The sequence below is a fragment of the Lepisma saccharinum genome, chromosome 8 (genome assembly GCF_977018435.1).
Source record: "Lepisma saccharinum chromosome 8, izLepSacc3.1, whole genome shotgun sequence".
Taxonomy (NCBI): domain Eukaryota; kingdom Metazoa; phylum Arthropoda; class Insecta; order Zygentoma; family Lepismatidae; genus Lepisma; species Lepisma saccharinum.
The window spans coordinates 77,494,456-77,516,648 of record NC_139236.1 but is presented as its reverse complement, the minus strand read 5'-3'; the positions used below and the strand labels follow the sequence as shown (position 1 = coordinate 77,516,648).

The following is a 22,193-nucleotide window of genomic DNA, read 5'->3' as shown; positions in this document are numbered from 1 at the left end:
CCTATTTCTCTCCACAAAATTGTTGCAAAAATTACAAAATAAAGCATTATGCCGTATTTCTTCACATTTAAGCTCCGTGACAGTGTTGCATAGCAGTTTTGCAGACTCTGGACCGATACTGATTGAAGTAAATATTTTGGGTGCATCAGCACTTAAGCTACTTGCACCTGTCACATGGTACAGGGCAGGGCTCTGTACGATAACAAAATCAATACTTGTGCCTTAAGGATTAAAATCTCCTTAACTAGGTGAAAACCTGAGGCTGTAAAGGGGCACTCAGCAAATATAAAGACAAAACACAGCTCTACAAAGGTTTATACTGACCACAGATCCAGACGCCAAAGCCTCGTTGGCCTGGAAGATTGCAGTTACAGGGGTAAACTACGGGTTGACTTTTGGGTGCCCTCTGAGAACACCCCTTACATGTCCACCCAGCCCCTGGAAAAAGTATCGGTGGGTAACTGTGATTAAATTTTAACAGTTTCTCCGTACCTCTGACGACTCAGCTCAGTCCTAAATTTTTTACCAAAAATGCATAACAGCGAAGCTAACAACATGCGTATACAAAATGGAATAATAAGTTCACTTACCCAACTTGAACAATAGCGGCACCAAAAAGTTCCGGACGTTGGTTGATGCATGCTGCAGTCAGCAACCCGCCATTGGAACCACCCTGAATAATGAGTTTCTTCCTGCTTGTGAAACTACCTTGCACGAGATATTCAGCTGCAGATTGAAAATCATCAAACACATTCTGTTTGTTCAGTAATCGGCCACCGTTGTGCCAGGCCTCCCCGTACTCTCTGCAACAGACCACAAGAATTCAATCTAAGAATGAACTTGCCCCTCGAACTTGAAATTATAAAAATCAAATTTTTGACACACATTACCGTTGGAATATCAGTCCGAACTCATTTAACAAAAAAAAAATCCCAATGTACGGAACTTAGTCAATGATTTAGAGAAAGAACTCATGACAATGTACCAGTACCAGCTTAGCAGTAAAATTTGCAATAATTTTATCAACATCATAAATAGCCTTTAAATTAATGCAAAATTACGGCATTTGGTTGTTAGTTTTAGATTTGGGGAGTAGCACAAAAAGTAAAGTATTTCTAACCAAAAACTCATATATTCACTACCGACATTACATGCAAATTATTCCGAATGCCAACGCTTAACACCAATGTTTCTGTACAATTTGGAGCTGTGGCACATGTGTCAAGTACAGTGTGTCAATGCTGTAAATCATTTTACCTGTCAATGCTGTACATCATTTTACCATCTGTCAGCACACTACACTCTCCTTGACTTTTCCAGGTTTTCCAGACCAAAAACAAAAAATATTCACTACCGACATTACATGCAAATTATTCCGAATGCCAACGCTTAACACCAATGTTTCTGTACAATTTGGAGCTGTGGCACATGTGTCAAGTACAGTGTGTCAACGCTGTAAATCATTTTACTTGTCAACGCTGTAAATCATTTTACCATCTGTCAGCACACTACACTCTCCTTGACTTTTCCAGGTTTTCCAGACCAAAAACGAAAATTTCCAGATCAGATCATTAGGGCATTATTGCACATGGACATGTGCATATAAAGACCAATTTACTTGGCTTACGTAACCAAGTATAGAACCACAAATTTAAAAAAACAACTTCTACATTTGTAGAAAAATTAATTTCTCATTGCTGCACCAATAATAATCAAAATGACTAAACCATAAGAAGAAAGGTTGCAAAGCAATCCAAATTCACTATAAAAATAATTTGCAGAGTCCAAACCTGGTGATAAACCAAGGCATGACAATCAGTTATCATTTTTTTGAACAGATAACTTTGTTCTACGTATGAAAAACTACAGATACAAGAAACATCACTCCTTTCCGATGTTCCTGAGTACCACCTGCTGTAGCGTTGCCACTCATTTTTTCTTCTCACAAAAAGAGTAAATCTGTCTGACTTTTCCAGACTGGTTCATCAATGTATGCCATATCTAATGTTTGGACAACACTATATTTTCCTGCACCTTCTAATCAAGGGGTCCTGGGGTTCAATACCTGGTGAAGGTCCTACTAGTTCGGATCCCACTTTAAACAGTAGATCCAGTCTCGATTATGTCACTGTCACTGTTGTCTATATTCCAAATAGTTTTATAGGCTTACATAGCTACGAAATTAATGCAAATATCTAAACAGTGAAAGCTAACCATACAAAGATTGATGTGAATGCTCTAGAAGGAATTCTAAACAGATGTAATTTTTCACATTTTGGGATATCATAGCTTTTGAAAAAAACTCCACCGACTTCGGGCAAAAGTCTAGCTGAGCCTTAAAATGCCTACCCTCCTCCTCTAATGTTGGCAATCGCTAACATTCCCTTCAGATGCTGCATAAACACAAGTCGTGTTACACTGAAGACTGGCTGAACACTGACGTTAAATCCTCCATACCCATACAACAGACATGGATTCTTCCCACTTCTCTTAAGATCCTGAAATTAAGTAATATTTAGTTAGTTGATAAATGGCAAAACTATCACAAACAAAATATGAAACATTGGTCCATACTGATAGAGTACTGATATAAAACTTGATGTATTGAATTTTGTTTAAACCTTAGCTTACCCAAGAGGGAGGGGTGCAACTATGACAATTATTAAAAATATTGAAAACACATTACATGTTCTCTAGGCTGTTTCCAATATTTCCGTATTACTTTCATTCATAAAAACATAAATGTAACATACACTATGTTGCCATTCGTCACCAGACACCCCTCACAAAGTGCTCGGGATCGTCTGTACACGTCATACAACCTATAAAGGGCGTTGCCGGTTGAGAATACACTCATAGCAGCTACAGCAGTCAATATGGATAGACGACGCGAACTGAGTGAGGCGGAAAGAGGGATGATCATTGAAGCCCATAGGTTTGGGCATTCGACCCGTAAGATTTCCAACAAATTTCAGATACCCCGGTTGACAGTGAGTGATGTTATCGTGAAGTGGAAGCGAGAGGGGGTAATGACATGCTGACCCAGACCCACTAAACCGAAAATATTAACATATCGTGACCGTCAATGCTTGAAACATGTGGTGAAGTCAAACTGGAAGGCATTGTTACGGATGGTGTCACAGGAGTACTGTCCGCCGGGAGATCGTTGCACTCGGTTTTCATGGTCGCGCAGCAGTTCACAAGCCACATATCACAGCCTGCAATGCGACCAGTCAGTTACAGTGGTGCAAGGAACACCACCATTGGACTCTCGAACAATGAAAGTCCGCCCTATGGAGTGATGAATCACACTAACAGATGTGGCGATCCGATGGACGTGTGTGGGTGTGGCGTATGTCCAGTGAACGCTGTTTACAGGACTGTATTGTACCCACAGTGAAATTCGGCAGAGGTGGCATCATGGTGTGGTTCTGCTTTTCATGGTATGGTTTTGGTCCTCTTGTTTTAGTTCGGGGAAACATGAATGCTGATGCGTACAAAAAAGGTCTGGACAATTCTGTGCTACCGACATTGTGGGAACAATTCGGTATTGGCCCATACCTGTTTCAGCACGACAATGCTACATGTCATATAGCAGGCATTATCAACACATGGTTCGAGGACATGGGTGTGCAAAAATTTGATTCGCCAGCCCAAAGTCCAGATATCAACCCCATTGAACACCTTTGGGACGAGTTGGAGCATCGCTTGACAGCCAGGCCATGCCGCCTAAAAAACACCATTGAGCTGTTTGCCACTTCGCAGGAGAAATGGGGCAACATTCCCATCGACATGTATCACAAATTGGTGGAAAGTCTTCCTCGAAGGGTTGCGGAGGTCATTACGGCGAAAGGTGACCCTACACGATACTGATGAGGTGCTGGGACCGGATTAACATACTGGTATGAGGTGTCCGGTGACAAATGGGAAAATAGTGTACATAGGAGGCAAAATTCACTTGGTAAGCCTATCAGGCACCCCCTCTGGATGCATGTCATTCGAGACACGCATGCCAGCGACACAGCGAACAACTGATTGGTAATGGTGGCAAGTCTTGTAATTATAATAATTAATACGTATATAACCACACCTACAAAAACAAAAAAAGAATTGATGAAAAATTAATATAGTTTTTGCAAGTTTTAGTGAATGATAAAGTATGTGTGTGTTACTCATGCAATAATTGGTTATTATTTTTTATTAGTAATGGTAATACTCATATTATGTATTATAATTAATAAATAACTACACTTATCAACAAAGGAAGCAGTGATTCAATAACAAAATGGCTTCTAGAATTTTAGTGATGAAAAAAAGGGTGGGCCTATGAGCCCTTCACCCCCCCCCTTTCACGTAAGTAAGTTCCTCATGGTATGGGTAAGCTAGGGTTAAGTCCACTTTTATGCACATATAGGATAATTAGGACTGGACCTACAGTTTAAAGTGGAAACCGAACTATCATGTGCCTCCAATGGGTATCAAACTTGGGGCCCCATGATTTATAAAGCAACCACGTTACCACTACACCATCAAGGTGTCCTGAAATCTAATACTGATAATCAATATTATATTGATGCAATATAAAATTCCAAATGGACTTTGAAGAACTTGAATAAGACAGTTACTGTTAAAAAAGTAGGGCACGGAGATTATATGTTTATATGTGGGTGGATAAAATTAATGATTTTTATTTTAAAAATCATTTTTGATATTTTTTTTTTATTTAAATAGTTTTTTATTTTTATTTTTTGAAAAAAACACTTAAAATTGGTGGTATGGTTTTTGGTACCACACATATGAAGATACATATACATTCTTTTATAGAAAGGCCTTTTCTAGTAAACAGCTATGTAAAATATTTGAACAGTTTGATTAGACTCTCGATCTGGTTTTCGAAAGTAACTCCTCTCTGGCCGTGGCCTTTGTGCGAGATTTTAAAATTTTTACACTTATTTCAGAAAAAGTTATATCTCTGAGACTATTTGAGCAATCTACTTTGGATAACTTTTGTTTGTAAGCAAAAACATCGGAGCACGCGACCGTATACAATTCAGAATGATCAAGTGAGAAAAAGGGGCTAAGTCCCCAAATTTCAATGAAAAAAAAAAATTAAATCTGGGGTTCGCCTCGCTCCCTCTATTTTGGGTAAAGGGTGCAAACTTTTGCATTATTTTCAAAGAATAGACCTTTTGCAACAAAGTGAAACTTGTTTCATGGTCTTTGCTCTCATAGAAAGTTTAGAATGACGCAATATTTGCAACAATGCAATGTCAAAAATATCCCATTGGGTTACATATGCGAGCAAACAGTACAAAAAAGAGAGATGGTAAATAATGTTGCACAGCCAAATAACTATTATTATGTCGCCCACGTGAAAAGCTTCGAAGCAATGGTATAGACACAGTGTAACTTTGCAAACTCTGCACTCATTGGATGTTCTCTTTGTTTCCTTGTTTCGGTAACAAACCTTGCACCTTTTGCAAGACGCAGTCAATATAGGCCAATGTCTGTTAGCCGAAGCTTCTCTTCTCACCAACTCGAGAGGTGGTGCAAGATCGGCACCAGGCAAAGGCCTAGAAGGACCAGCCTGCTCCGCTTTTCCCCGTTTAGTCAGGTCCTCGATCAAACTTATCCGGAAATCACGATGTAAGTGATTTCGGGAGAAGTGTTTGAGGAGGATGTGAGCAATCAGGATGGACTGGTTTACAAGATAGAAGAAGAGTTTGTTTGTCCACTTGATTGTCTTTCTGCCAGTCAGATAGGTATATGTCATCCTGTCAGCTTTGTCCACGTAACCCATATGTGTATTATAGTCAAGTATAATTTAGGGTTTCAATGTGTTACCGTGGTCGTCACCGAAGTTTCCTTGTGCGGGAGGGTTGTGGTAATTCGTCAGCACAAGGATGTCACGTTTATTGCACCACCGTACAACTGTAAAGTCTCCCTCCGTACGTACATCCAGGTCACCACGTTTTGTCTTTCTTGTCTTGAAGTCAATGGGCATGGAACGATGATTCTTATTGACAGTCCCACAACATCGCACGTGCTTTTGTTGCGAGATCATCAAAAAGGTCGAGGGATGTGATGTAATTGTCCATAAACAACATATGGCCAATTCCTTGCACTCTCCTACTTAGTTCGATGACAGGGCATGGGTGGGTGTCACAGTTCCAGTTTGTCTTGCTCTGTCCTTTCCAAGATAAACTAGAATATCAAACGTATATCCCAAAGAGTCACAGATCAAGTATAGCTTAATGCCAAATCGCTTATGCTTCTTTGGAATATATTGTTTGAACAGCACTTTACCCTTGTAAAGAACAATAGGCTTGTCAATGGATATGTGTTCAGTGGGACGGTACAAGTCAAGGTAACGTTGTCTGAAATGTTCTAAAACCTGTCTCAGTTTCCACAGTCGGTTCCTGTTCTCTGTCGCAGGAGGAGATGAATTGTCGGAAAAATGAAGGAAACAAAGGATGTGCTGGAAACGGTTCCGGGAAGAACATAACCGACCCAGGGAGTATGGAAAAGGTTTTTCTGGTAGTAAGATGCTATGTAGTCATGTCTATTGTGTCCAAAGTATAGCCAGAGGGCAAAGAAAAGGAAAAGTTCAATAAGGGTGATGGGGGGCTCTACCCTGGACGGATGACTGTTGTCCACAAACTGCTGGTAATATCTGTTAGATTCTACCAGAAGAATGTGGAAAAGAGCATCCGTCCAGAATAGTCGGAATGAATCAAAAGGTGAAGAGTTTGCAGTGAGATCAGCAGTTTTGGGTCCAGGCCAGCCAGTGAAAGGGAAAGCAATTGGACTCTGAAGATGAGCAGTTTGCGGTTCGACGAGGTTGAAGTCGATGCTGATGATGTTGATGGGGTAGGAGCATTATCTTCTTCCGAAGGAGAATCGGAGGAATCCTCCCAATCAACATCATCAGCTCCAACCGCATCTTCGTCACCCTCTGGTCCTACAGTCTCATCTTCGTCATCCGTGTTGTCTAGGAAATCACATATCTCCCTCTTGCTCATTCGCTTTTTTCCGGACATGTTTGATCCAAGACCTGAATAAACAGAAGAAAGTGGATTTGCAGAACAAAAGATGCAAGGACTTACCAAAATAAAAACAAGACAATCAGCCAATGTGCAATGAACCACGAACAATGCCACAAACCACGGAGCACACAGACACACAAGTTTCAACTGCTGCTAAAGAATCGTTTCTGACCTGCCTCAATGTATGTGACTCACAAAGACGCTATTGGGTACGTGGGAGGGGAAGGGGAGAATTTCATTAACAAAGACAGCAGAGCGCCACATTTCCTTTCCAGAATGCTCTTTCTTTAGTTGCAGTCAGGTGCGACCGTGCATTTTGGCATCCCTTGTTCTATTTCTAGCCTCTCGTCACCAACAGCCTTTAAACACATCACCCAAGACACTGACGAACGACAGCTCCGATTACCCACGGTGGGACACAGAAAACAAGCTCGTAAGTCTCATATATTGTGTTGCATTTATTTCCCAGCTGCCAAAACAATGCATGGAAAACGTGACGGAAGGAAGGGAAAGGGGGGTACTGGGTGGGTGGGTTTTCTTCCATATGACATTTCAAAGTTTTATCTGAACATCTCTCAGCGTTTACAACCTCACATACAAGTATGAAGGCCCTAAAAGCATGTTTAATTAACACGATGGTCCATGAGTGTGCCATCGGGCGACTCGAGCTATATTGTGGATGGAATACTCATAGACCATTGGGTTGGTTGGTTGGTTGATTTTTGTTTTAAGTCCACTTTTTGCACAGTAAGGCTAATCGGGACTGGACCTACAGTTTAAAGTGGGATCCGTACCACTTGTGCCTCCACCGGGTATCGAACCCGGGACCCCTTGATTACAAGGTGAAGACGCTACCACTGCGCCATCGGGGAGGACATAGACCATTGGGAAAGTAAAGGTTAAAGCAAAAAAAATATATGTAAAGACGTGAACTTTTCGTTTTAACGATAACACCAAAAAATTGAGGAATGCAAAATAAAGTGTTTAAAATGTATTCCCGTAGGTTAAGGAGGCAAGTTTTCGGTGTTTTGGAATCACGAAATAACACGAATTATGTTATTTTTCAGAATAACACCGAATGTTGCACTTTAACGTGAAAAACTGTGCGAAATATGCAATATGTATAGACTGAGGACGTGCTTCTTCTCTTCAAAGAGAGTTTACCTGAAGTGTTATGTTTTTTATTATTATTATTTCTAGCCTAACTGGTGAGAGTTGTATTCAGAAGAGATTGTCACGCTTCATTTATTGCAGTTTGACTTGACCTCGTCCTGATATAATATTTGCTGCAGCTTCCCAGAAGGAAATTATTCTAGAAATGGGAAAATTTTCAGGAAGACACACCTGTTGTGTTGGGGGAGAAGGAGGGGGGGTAAGTGTATGTGTCCATGTACACAAAATGGTATTTTGGGGTCACAGAGGGATTTTTTGCATTGTTAGTGAAGACAAGGAGTACGTGGTAGTACTTTGAACTGTGGAAACCTTTGCTAAAGTAAAAATTTCATTGGAGTCCATGGAAAAACTGTAATCTATCTTTTTAGAAGAGTGTTTTAAATATACAATTTTATAGGAAGTGGTGTGAGCGAATACTGTGAACAATTACTATGATATGTGGAAAACCATCAATATTATTGTAAGCTGAAAAGTGATTTTTTTTTAAAAAAAATGAAAATTTTATTCTGTGAGAGTGGAAGGTTTATATCTTTCAACAAGCATTTCATATTTAGTAGCCGATAAGGTGAAATAGTTTTCCAAATGAAAGAAATTTTGGTCATTTCTCACAAACGTAAGCCTTAAATTATTTTTTTGTCAATAAAACTAAAATTTGTCTCAATTTCCCAGAACTAAAGTAATGAGAAAATCTTAAGCAAAGAAGGAACAGTAAAAGTGCAATAAAAAATAACACGATTTAAAATTATAACACAGAAATTTGCACTAAACTGCAAAAAATAACACCGAATTGCAGTAAAAAAATAACATCGAAATATGGGAAAAAATAAAACTAAAGCTTCATGTCACTAATTATATGTAAATATACATTTTTCTGTTTCCGATACTATATTTATGAATCTACTATGGAAATGTATGTTGACTGTGTGAATGAAACTATAATACATAATTTCACTAACTTTTCTTCCAGTGAAAATAAAACATTCTGGATGTACTCTATAATTGCAACTTAAAATCTTTTTTAAAGTTTTTGTAGCTGAATTTTGCCAATTTTTAAATGATAATTTGAAAAATATCTGCTGCCATGCTTATTTACAGTTTAATGATGATAACACTATTTACGTTTGACTTGATATTGTATATTTTTTTACACAAAATGTATGCTACTCTTGCCTACAAAAATTAATGAATTTTAAATCAAGAGAATTTAAGTGCGTTTACAGTTTACATATTCAGGGTGGCTACTCTAGGACCATAATAAAATTCAAGTATAATTCCAGGTTTTCAAGGTGAAATTTACAAAATTTCAACGGTACAAGCACGTGTTTTCTCTATTTCAACCTGCCTCTCACCAACCCCTCCCCCACCCCACACACAAATATATTAACAATATAAAGTGTCTGTGTGATTCTAATGTATCCAAAAATTTTAATTCAATTCAATTTAATGGTATATATATATATATATTTCATTCAGGCCTCCCGATGCCGCAGTGGTAGCATCGTTGCCTTGTAATCAAGGGGTCCCGGGTTCGATACCCAGTGGAGGCACATAGTGGTTCGGATCCCACTTTAAACTGTAGGTCCAGTCCCGATTAGCCTTACTGTGCATTAGTGGACTTAAAACACCAACTCAAAACAAAATATATTTCATTTAAGCTGCGGAGTTTACATTTGCCATTTTGCGTACTCGGACTAGAAACACATCTACATACGCAAGTCACAATTGTTACAGGATGTAGTAATCTACGAAAAATTGTTAATTTTAACCTTTCAAATTTACCTATCAACTTCAACAAATCATTGTTCTGCAAAAGACACTAACAGAGCAAACGGATTGAGAGAATTCTGTTTAATTTTTCATGCTTTTCTTTCTCGATAAAAATAAAAGCTTAACTGTGAAAAACTTGCCTGAGGGCATTCATAAATATGTAATAATTCAATAATGAGATTTGGATTAATAAAAGTTGCAATTTTTCACATCTACTGGAAAAAATTCAAGCAGAATTCACGCATAATTCCCGGAATTCAAGGAATTCCCGTTGAGTAGCCACCCTGATATTACATTTATGACCTTTTCCTCATCAGTACATATATTTTGTTTTCTTTTTTTTTCCTTTCATAGAGCTTAATAAACGCTATTAAATTATTAAAGAGATTAATGTACTTTCACCAAAAGTAATTCTGATACATACAAAATCCTCATGTACATAATTCTCTAATTTTTTTTATTTAAAGTGAATTAAAAATCAGTACACCTTGGCTCATATCCATAAACTTGTAATATAATAGCAAAATACTGCACTAAATTATAAGATATTTACAGATATATATTGGATCAGTAATTTTACCAGTAGTACCAATGTGTCTATTATCGGCCAATACTTATAGAGAACCAAATAATCTGTCGAATCTCTAATAAATATACAATCAGATATACAACCTTCACCCCACTGTTTCTGATTAAATTGTAAGGTAACCACTCATTTGGTGGATTTTTATTGATCGAAAGCACAAAAAAGTATGGCAGGCATGTACAATCTAAAAATTGGATTGGATTGATTTGGTGTTTTAAGTCCACTTTATGCACAGTAAGGCTAATCGGGACTGGACCTACAATCTAAAAAGTAAGATTTACAGTTATATAAGTTATTATGAATTTACACTCTTGAATGCTCCTCAATGTTTTAGATGGGCCTCCCCGATGGTGCAGTGGTATCGTCGTTGCCTTGTAATCAAGGGGTCCCGGGTTTGATATCCGGTGGAGGACATAGTGGTTCGGATTCCACTTTAAACTGTAGGTCCATTCCCAATTAGCCTTACTGTGCATAAAGTGGACTTAAAACACCAATCCAATCCAATGTTTTAGATATTATAACCGTTATTGCTCCTTTTATCTTGGTCTTAAATCCAGTATGTCGAAATTTTCAAAAATGACAAATTTCCATTATTTCATGATTTCAAATGAGTGAAAAATGCAATTAAGCATGTATTATTGCACATAAGTAAAAACTTTCTTGCAACAATTAATGTTTTCCAGTGATAATGTATCTTTAAAATCAAAGTCCCCATTCCGACACACATGCTAGATCACAAATGAAAAGAATGAATATACAAAGTTGCATTACCTTCCTATGTACAAGAAACATTGGTATTTTTGTTCCATCTTTACTTAAGTAGAAAACCTGATTTGTTTCATACAGGGAAGCATCAAAGCCCTCCAATGTAATTTCTCTGAACACCTGTAAAAAAACAAAAAAAAAATAAAGAGATTTTTTAAGTCAAATCTCAAGACTAGACTTGAACCGATGCCATATCGCACAGGTACTAATACTAATGCCGATGTTCCTAACAATTTTCACTGTTATAGATGCTTCAAACCTGTAACAATTAAAAGTTGTTCGTAAGTACACCACTCCAATTATAAGCATTAATTTAGGAAGAGTTTAGCTGTAAAACATACAAGAATTAGATTAGACTATAAAAATACATGTTATATAATCACAAAATCAAGTTTTTCACCCAAAACTGATGCAAAACGAAAAGAAACTTTGCATTTTGCATAATTTTCAGGAAAATTAGACTGCAAAAGTATCACGCAGCATTTTTGCAGACCCCCGTGAATGACAAAAATGCTGGAAAGGTATCTGCAATAATTTCCAATTGATATTTTCTGATACTGATACATTGGCTTCATAAAAATACCATGCGAGTGTATTAAAACATCACCAATTTAAGAAATAAACCATTCTTTACATAATATATATCTGATTTTATTGCACTCAATTTAAATTTTATATTGGTATAATGGGAAAAATTTTCATGCCTGTCCAGCCCAAGAAATATGTAATGGAAAAACCTCACAACATACCGTAGGCTGAAGAACATCCTTTGTGAGATCACAGTGATAAATAATGCCAGGTGTAAGGAAAGATGTAAACTGATAGAATATTTCATCATGCTTCTTTTTCCCTGAGTATCCAGTCACGGTACCTGCATCCAGAGGGAATGTTGTGATCAGATTACCAGTTTTCACATCTCGTAGCTGCAGAACACTCTGCAATAAAACAAAAATAAATGCTTCAATTTTAACTGGGATATTATATTTTAAAACAACTTTAAAATGTATATTTATTTTGATAATACTCTGGAAAAAAAAATCACTGTGAATATAATTGAAGTTCAATTTGTTAACAGTTTCATACATCGGAGACACATTTCTTCAATTTTACACAAGAAACTACTTACGGAAATGAGTTTCTCCAAGGTTTACAACGTTCGTCGAGGTATTTTCTTTCATCGTGGAATATATTTGACCTGGAAATCATGTATTTTTCAAGAGAAATATCTCACCGACGCAAAATTGCCATTGCTTTCATTTCCTTGCCCTTCAACAACCGGATGCTGCATACGTTTGATGACGTAAGCCACTGTCAGTGTTTCAACCCCCCCCCCTTTTTTTTACTATTGCCTAACATAACCAAACCTAACCTAACCTTATCGGAAATGGTTCGTGGGGCTATCCGTCAGCTACCCATGCATAATGTATAATTTCCACCGGTGACAAACACGATAGCAGGTATTTTTTGGTGAAGAAGGTTGAAACACTACATACCCACAACGTGAGTCAAGATGTGCCCGCCATAATGTCTGTTCCGGAAGCGAAGAAAGGAATAAAAAAAAGCACTCAGAACGTGAAAAATTGAGTTTGTTTTCGTGTAAAAAGCATAATGGCACCTTGAACTATGTTCCGCAATACACAATTCGTAAGTATGAACCATGCGAAACACAAAATATCCGATTTTAATGTGTCTCCGATCTATGAAACTGGTACCATTCAATTTTATATTACCACATTGTACGCTTTCCATATTTAAGTTTCTTAGCTAGAGACTTTTTGAAGAATGCATAATCGATGTTTGTCAGCATATACAGTGTGTTTCAAAGGTTAAACAAACCTACTTTGATCATTACTGATAACTACTATGTGTTTGTATTTTTGTAAATGATATTTGTATATAGCAAATTGTAATGCCTATTGTAATTGGAGCATTCGCTCTGTCATAGGCGACTGCCTATTGTAATTGGAGCATTCGCTCTGTCATAGGCGACTGCCTATTGTAATTGGAGCATTCGCTCTGTCATAGGCGACTGCCTATTGTAATTGGAGCATTCGCTCTGTCATAGGTTAATAAATAAATAAACAAACTTGTAACATGAAATCTGGGAGAGAGATTCACCCTGGTCTGCATTATGAAACATCATCCACTAAGATATTTTAACCCTCCGTCTGTACACCAGGGTCTCCCTGACCTGTATTGTTAATATCTTTCTGCGTGTATGTGCAATAGACTATGTAGGTCATTGTTGCGTTGGAGTCTGATGTGTTAACTGGTGGGAATACAGCATTCCACAGCTGGAAATAGAACCAGTGTGATTCAATTAAGTTTCTGCCGCATCTCACAGGGTCGTTAAGATATTTTTTTGTGTACCGAACTCTACAATTCCGTTGCTTAATTATTGATGAATAAAAAGTAATTTGTACCTCATGTTCAGCATTAACATTGTTGTCATTTCAACAGTATTCTAACACATTTTCCGCATTCCGTATTAATTTATGACAATCCAAAGATGGAATATAATGACAAGGTCTGCCAGATCCAAGTGTACAAACAAAGTAACAAACATATGTTGTGTACCGATGAAGGGTTAAAATAACTTTGGTTACCAGTTTATACAGGAAATTCTAGGAATTAGTTAATCAAATGATCAATTTTTTTCACCCAATGCTGGTGCAAAAGAAATTGAAATTTCAATTTTGCAAATTTCCTGGAAAATTGTTGCACGGTATTTTTGAAAGACCAGATTCTGGACAAGTGTCAGCAGGTATCAGGATTAATCTTCCGACCAATACTTTCTAACACCGAAACCCTTGCATCAGTATTCTCTCAGCCCTGGAAAAATTGGGACGATAGCTTTTACATGTAATACTTTATACACCAACACAGCAAACTTCAAAATGGCGATATGTTTCAGTTCTATCAGTACTCATATATCAGTTGACCAGAACAGAAATGGTTATGCCATATTGATAATTATTAACAGAATCAGTACATAAAATATTGAAAAATATGGAAGTCAGCATTGTGGTAGCAACACTTGTTACAAATCAATGTTCTTGTAGGAGAAAAACTTTGTAAACAAAGTGATACAGTATGATCAAGATACACATGTTTCATTTTCTGCTAAAAATATATATTGTTATTACTTAATTTATGCACCATATAACTTTCAATAATTACACGATTTAAGTTGTAAACTGCTTACACTGTATTTTAAAATGCTGTAACTGGGCATCTGCTTGTTTCATTCTTAATAAGCAAACAAATACATTAAAAAATAAAATAAATTAGTTAAAATTTGCAACCATTGCTAGAAAAGTGGTAACAAGTTTCTCTAGAATATGTGGCACTATTTTTAACATACCTTAACATCATGTATGTAGCACACAACCAACTTGTCACCACAAACAGGAGTAGCCCAATCCAATACATCCTTTTCATCCTCTTTCAGCATCACGCTCCAGTTTTCTTCAGATGGATTTTGGAAGTCTATCCTGATCAAGTGAAAATTTGGTGCTTTCTTGTTCGTTCTAAAAATACAAACTGGACCTTCATTTGTAATATACTGCAATGGAAAATAATTATAAAGATCAACAACAACCAAAACTTTACAATAATAGAAACACGTGTTGTATAATACACGGTGATTTATATGAAACTAACACATTTCTTTCTTGTCTTATTTCAACAGGAATACATTGTAATGCTTCGTGTTAGTTTCACATGATATGGGGCATCTGGAAGATTCATATACAGTGGAACCCTGATTTTAAGTTCCTGGATTTCATATTTTCTTCAATATCGATGGTCATAACATAGCAAAATGTTATAAAATTTTCCTCAATTATACATTTTCACGCATTTTAAGTTTCTTCAGCTTGGTCCCCTGAAAAACATGAAATCGAGGTTCCACTTTATTCTCAAGAGAGTGCACAGCTGTGCACAATTTGGTAATTATCATTGTAAAGATGCAGTACACACTACGGGTATTCATGGTGTTTGTTAAGCAACTGAATGGCATACAGCCATGTCATGGGTATTTCCAACACATGATGCCACATGCTATACATCAAATGAGTCCTTGGCACTGATCTGAAGTTTCCTTGAGTCTGGACAATTTCTTGAGATATATGGCCGCTGAGATTACCTGCCCCCAGACTTCTATCTGTGGCGGTATCTTAAGGAAAAAGTCTACACTACACGCCCTCAGACATTGGAGAAATTGAAGGAGAACGAAATCACTGGTATTGACAGCAGCATACTGCAACAAATGGCCAGGAACATCAAACTACATATCCAGACGAGGGAGGAGGACATTTTCAGCATGTAATGTAAAGGTTACAAAACTCTCGTATACATTCTATATTTCAGATGTAATAACTTCTTGCTAGCTTTATTCTTGTTTGCATACAATCACAAGAAAATGTGTCAAGTTTTATATGAATCACCCTGTATTATGTTGCTTACTTTCACTTGGCTTTTGTGCTTCTCTATGTCAATTGCGACAATGAGGAATGTTGAAAAATCGAGGAGGGAAGACAAGACGAAAAAAAAGCATCCATGAGTTTGGGTCTAAAGTAGGAGGCTTTTCAAATATGCAGATATGGAGGGATATCCAGAAAATAAGTTCAGTTGTGGTTACAATGGTGTGCACGTTGATTCTTGGAAAGACATGGATGCCATTTGTAGAGACTGAACAAAATTTATGCATTGTACTGACTGTATGTGAAATGTAGTCTACAATCCATATTTTTAATGCTAAAACAGTGCTCTTAGACACATTTTGTTGAGGACAATAGTTAAGATAATGTTAAGGAACCACTACAGTTTTAGTACAATGATAATAGTCAACATTTGAATTTTAGTAACCTAATCTTAGTCCATGTGATAACCCAATCGAAACGGACGGCCATGAAATTAGGTGGGTGACAGAAGTTCCCATTGCAACGTCGGAGCACAACCCACATGTGTACGAGCAGTGTGACATTTAGACGTGGGTCTCCATTTCTAGGACCTGTAACAAACTTTCAATTCACACAATCACCAGCTCTGAATCAAATGGGACTCGAAAGTGTCCCAGAGAGAATCGGTCTGATGCTCGAACTAGGCACTGCACCAGAACCAACGACTTTTGTCCTTCTCTCGCTTTGCTTTTCCGACATGTGGCACCAGCGCAATTCCATTTTCATGGCCGTGCATTTAGTGACCTATGTCCTATCATAATGGACACCGGACTTAGCCTATACTTGACCTTCAAAGATGAGTCGCAGTCAGTAACAGTATGGACAGAATTTCTGATTGTCAATCAAAATTATTTCTCTTGTAGTCTATGGTTGTTACAAACATTAAAAAAAAAAGTTTTTTGTTGTGACGTTTCAGGAGAAAACAAGCTCCCTTTATCAGACATTTATTTTTAGTTTGATTAAAGATGCAATTATCTTTGCTTGTAACAACCGTAGACTACAAGAGAAATAATTCTACAATGCAAGCAATGCGTACATACAAGAAAAATTGTCAATCAGAAGTCTCCTCTTTCATATCTTGGTAGCTATTTTCGCAAATAGTCATAATTCACACAAACATTGATCAGAATGTTTTAGAGACAATTTAAAAATAACACCACTCAGCATTTTTAAAAACAAAATCGGATGATTTCAAACCAATAGGTGATTCTAGAAGTATTTTGAATGCTGATCACGAAAATGACATCCATTTTTTCCCATCACGTCCAGATTTTTCACAACTTCACAATCAAAATTATCATATTTTCCATTCCATTATGCCTGTTACAGAATGCAACAAAATAAATTTAAGGAAGCAAAATTTCAGTTGTTTACAAACCAATAGGTGAGTCTGGAAGTATTTTGAATGCTAATCATGCACATGATATCAATTTTCCCCCATCATATCAGGATTTCTCACAATTTCACAATCAAAATTATCATATTTGCCATTCCATTACGCCTATTACAGAATACACCAAAATAAACTTAAGCAAGCAAAATTTTGGATGTTTACAAACCAATAGGTGATGCTGGAAATATTTTGAATGCTAATCATGCACATGATTTCCATTTTCCCCCATCACGTCAGAATTTTTCACAATTTCACAATCAAAATTATCATATTTGCCATTCCATTACGCCTATTTCAGGACACAATAAAATTATTTTAAACAAAGGAAATTTTGGATGTTTACAAACCAATAGATAATTCTGGAAGTACCTTGAATGCTGATGACAGATATGACATAAATGTCTTCCCATCATATCAGTATTTTCCCCTAGATCAGGATAATCTCCATGTCATTATGTTCAATCAACACACTACATTTTAAAAATTTTGAACATTTTGTGAAGGAAACTTTTATGAGGGATTTTGAAAATGGAATTTACATAATCAAAGTTTACAATTTTCATATCAATGTGTCATGTAAAGATACAAGGTGGATTAAATGCTTACTACTCTATGTGTGTACATTTATAGTTCAAAATTGGAGGATTTGTATTCTAGAAAACCAATATTTTATCATCAACTAAACAGAGCCATCTATTGAGGAAATCATGGAACTACACATTTTATTGTGAAATAAAGGCACTTAATATATTGCTATTTTCTGAAAAAACTACACATGATGGGTAAAAATGGATTTCATATTTGGAATCAGCATAGTAAAATTATTCAGGGACAACAGTTATCTGTGAGTCATCAAAACCATGCAGGCCTGTGTAATTTAACATTTTCTTTTTTCTTTAATATGAGTAACAGAAGTAGTACTTACATCATAGTCTGCCTCAAATTTATCCACAACTTTAGTAAGAGGTATCTTCCCAGTCAGTCCATCGGAAAGACTCTCCAAATTGCAGAAGTAAACCAGGTTGTCCCTGCAGCCTTCCTGCGGTGTGATGATCAGGTATTTGCCGCAGTCACTCACCTCTGCTCCTCTTCAATGTAAAAAAAAAAAAAAATCTTGGTAACTCTGACAACAAGCACAGCGTATGTAAAATTTTGATATTGTCGCAGCACTGTACACTAACATGGACTTGCGTGGGCATGGCGAATTAGGATAAAGGTACCGTGGTGCAGTGAAAGTATGTTTTAATACGCACCTGCACAGCTAGATAAGAAGGAAGCTAGGAACGAACCTTGCTTTCCTCACACACTATTCAGGTCAGCAGCATAGCAGATGACAAATTGCTGCCTCTGTGACAGCTGACCAGGTCACAGGAGTTATGCACTTGCAAATTGAGGGGATTTTATTCTTTACTGTGGAGTCCACAATGTAACGTAACATAAATTTTAAATGGAGAAAAAGGGTACAGTGACACCTTGTTGGTTTCAATTTCCAATTTTATAGGTAACATTTTTGACACAGAACACAGTATTTGTGAATAGGAGCTCTAAAACAGATTTATTTGCATAATAAAATTTATCCAACCTATCGATTGATTGATTTTCACATTATGAGCACAACAGCACATTGGTTGTTTTTGCCCATCACCCTATACAGGGGTAAGTCCCTGAACTAAAAAATATTGAGTATAGGTCCCTAATCTGAAAATAAAATATGTGTTAACATTTTCTTTCTCTATTTTTAAAACTAAGCCATAAATTTGCTAAATACTAATACAAGAACTAAAACTCTAGAGGTTTAGAATGTTAAGAGCTGAGGCTATGAAAGGACACACAGCACATATACGTGGCCTGTCTAAAAAGTATTAGACTTTTTCTTTTCCTGCGGAAAATATCTGTGGTAAATTGAGTACAGTCTGCATAGAGGTGAAGGGAACATTCATGCACGTGCATGCATGTTGCTGGGTGTGTCGGACCCGTCAGTAGATGAGAGGCAGCTGACGAGTGAGGTAGTGTTTCTGTGTAATGTCGCAATTCCTTGTTCGCTAGGATGATTGAACGAGTGGAGCAGAGATACTGCATCAAGTTTTGCCTGAAGCTTCGAAGACGAAAACTGAAACAATTCGCAAGATTCAAAAGGCATTTGGCGATGATGCCATGGGGGTTACACAAATACAGGACTGTTACAGCCTCTTAAAAAATGGCAGCACATCGGCATTCTGGGAGGCCATCAACAAGCCAGAATGCAGAAAACATTGAGAAAGTTAGGTCATTGATAATGGAAGATCGTCGTTTGATAGTCAGGGTAGTTGCTGATGACATTGGCATTAGCAAAAATTCTGTGTATTCAATTTTGTGGGAGGATTTAGGCCTGCATAAGGTAGCAGCAAAACTTGTGCCGAAGCTGCTTTTACAGGAACAGCGAGAACTTCGACATGACGTCACACAAAACATGCTCGAGACTGTCAACAAGGATGCAGAGTTTCTCAATACCGTGATAACTGGAGATCATGATGATGGACATGGCTCCATGTGACTTCTGGTTGTTCACGAAGCTAAAATCTCCAATCAAAGGCTCGCGTTTTGACAGCCGAGAGGACATTATGCACAACGCAACGGGGGATTTGAGAAACATTCCAGGAGTGCTTCCAGCAACGGCAGGCTTGTTGTGTTAAGCGTGTGAAATCCCAAGGGGCTATCTAAACACACAATTGAATAAGCTTACCAATTAACAGCCATTTTTGTATGTTGGTTCCATTTATTTTAGAGCTCCCACATAGCCATGTAGTTCAAGCTCCCACCTTTGGTACAAACGGTCCAAGGTTTGATCCCTGGTGGGAACTTGTAAACTTTGGCATAACCCAGCATCATGAGGACAATTGGGAAGCTGCTTGAGGGCAATAGTAGTGGACTCTAGTGTTGAATGCAGGAAACATACGCAATGGGACTGACCAAGTGTTACCCAGTAAAAAGCCACTTAGTAGGCCCTCAGAGGGCCGTTGCATCACGGAGTTTTAGTTGCTTAGTATTATTTTATCCCATTGTTACATACTCCTGATTTACCATTTCTTTTTAATTGCTTCTGTGAATTTTTATTATCATAAATTTGTGTCCCCTAATTATTACTACTATTCAATACATTAATATTAATCTTAGTTTGTCACTAAGCTATTCTAATAAGTAATTCAGTTTGAAATCTTTTGGGTAATTTATTTGTATTGCATTTTTGCAGATGTTTACTTACATTCTCCACAATGGATGGTCAGGAAATTCCACGACCAGAACATCATCTGACTGGGGTGTGCCAATTCGGTGATAATATAACTTTTGATGTTGGGCCGCTACTGTTTCCGATCCATCTGCTTTGCCATTTCGTTCTGGGTATCTCTGCAGATAAAAATAAAAAAGTCTTACTTAAAATGCTTTTCTTGTTAGTGTAATTCATATTCAACAATGTTCCCACTCTTGCTGCCAGATGTTAAGAAGGAAATAATGAAACATTCCGAAGGTCCTCATCTGGCAGGTAGATCAAGACACTACTGTATGCAGATTTAACAGCAGGATCAAATGCATCGTTGACTTTGTGAACATTGACGCATTGCATTCAATTCACGAACATGCAAGTATGATTATGTGTGTGCTGAATTAAACATAAAAGTTTATTTTTTAAGAAAACAAATTCAGCCCTTCTAACTTGAAAGAAATGGTGACTTTAGGAACAACCTGTTCAAAAAAGAAACTGAAGAATAATGATTTACTGATATTGTTGCACTTCTTATTTAAACACTGCACTGTCTATATATACTATTTAATGTACACTAACACTGAACTACATTGGAGTGGAGTCGACCACCGTGCAGCAACGTCTCTCGTACAGTGCAAGTATTTCCCGATACGTACCATGCCCTGAACAGTCTCCGAAGAAGAGAGTCTGCACAGTCCTGCCACCTGGTGGTGACAAGGTAAATGAACACTTAAAATATACAAATTCTCACAAATTCATAACACAATGATAATACATATATTAATCTATACCAAACAGATATGTTTTTAAAATGTTTAACTTTATCAGTAAAATATACACTTACTACAGGGTGGCTCAAAAAGTCACTTAACACCCTCGGTACAAGGCCACTGCAGCGCGCAACATGGAAATGGTGATGACCAATCATTATCAGGCTAAGGGGGAACGACATTGACACCACCTGCAGTAAAAAGTTATGACTGAATTCTTGTACCAATTTGCTCCTTTTCGAGGTGTTAGAAAAATGCCTTAAAATTTGTTTAGCGCATCGGTAATGCATTGAGATCAAAGTGATGTCTAGGGAGAGAAGTTCGCATGCCATTGCACATGATTTTAATCGGATACATCCACGAAGAGCTGCGCATTATGAATGGTTGTCGCGAACAATTTACTGTGTGATGCTTCCATTGAGTTAAAAGTACTTCACAGTGACAAGGCTAATGTTTATGTTCATAAGGAAGTTCATAAACAGAATATGCGACCCTTGTCATCTGATAACTAACTTTGGACAGAAACTGCTTCACAACGTTCCCATAGTGTTCTGGTGTTCCTCCCTATTGAAAAAACTCTGTAAAAAGTACCTTCTTCCATAATCAAGGATGAAAAAACATGTTTATTTAACAAATCCAAGTACCCCTAAGCATTTAAGGTTCCATTGATGGATGATGAAAACAATCCCATCAAAAAAGTTACCTCTCAAAAAGATCTCTGAGTTATCATGGACGAAAAACTAAACTTTAATGAGCACATTACGAACACTACTAAAAGAGCAATGCATCTTCTCGGTCTTCTGTACAGGTTCACTGAAATCCAAAACCAATCATCAATCAGCATATTTTACAAATCCCTTATCTCCCCCATTCTTGAATACTGCTCTCCTATCTGGACCATGGCTTCAAAAACAAATCTTTCCCGGATTGATTCTGTTCTCAACTTTTTCCTCGCCATTGCTCACCACAGAATACCTTCTCTGAGGCAC

General features: G+C 37.4%; 1 protein-coding gene across 4 annotated transcripts in view; it reads right to left on the bottom strand.

Annotated features, from left to right (window-relative positions):
- Positions 1 to 22,193, bottom strand: part of LOC145991171 (prolyl endopeptidase) — a 97,812-nt gene that overhangs the window by 14,206 nt on the left and 61,413 nt on the right. For all 4 annotated transcript variants that reach the window (XM_083127011.1, XM_083127012.1, XM_083127013.1 and 1 more), the window contains 7 exons: positions 20,435 to 20,577; positions 18,119 to 18,281; positions 14,702 to 14,902; positions 12,087 to 12,272; positions 11,344 to 11,457; positions 2,350 to 2,498; positions 591 to 803 (listed from right to left, as the gene is read on the bottom strand). In XM_083127011.1, coding sequence (XP_082983137.1) covers positions 591 to 803; positions 2,350 to 2,498; positions 11,344 to 11,457; positions 12,087 to 12,272; positions 14,702 to 14,902; positions 18,119 to 18,281; positions 20,435 to 20,577 — 1,169 coding nt within the window. The remainder of the gene's footprint in view (positions 1 to 590; positions 804 to 2,349; positions 2,499 to 11,343; positions 11,458 to 12,086; positions 12,273 to 14,701; positions 14,903 to 18,118; positions 18,282 to 20,434; positions 20,578 to 22,193) is intronic.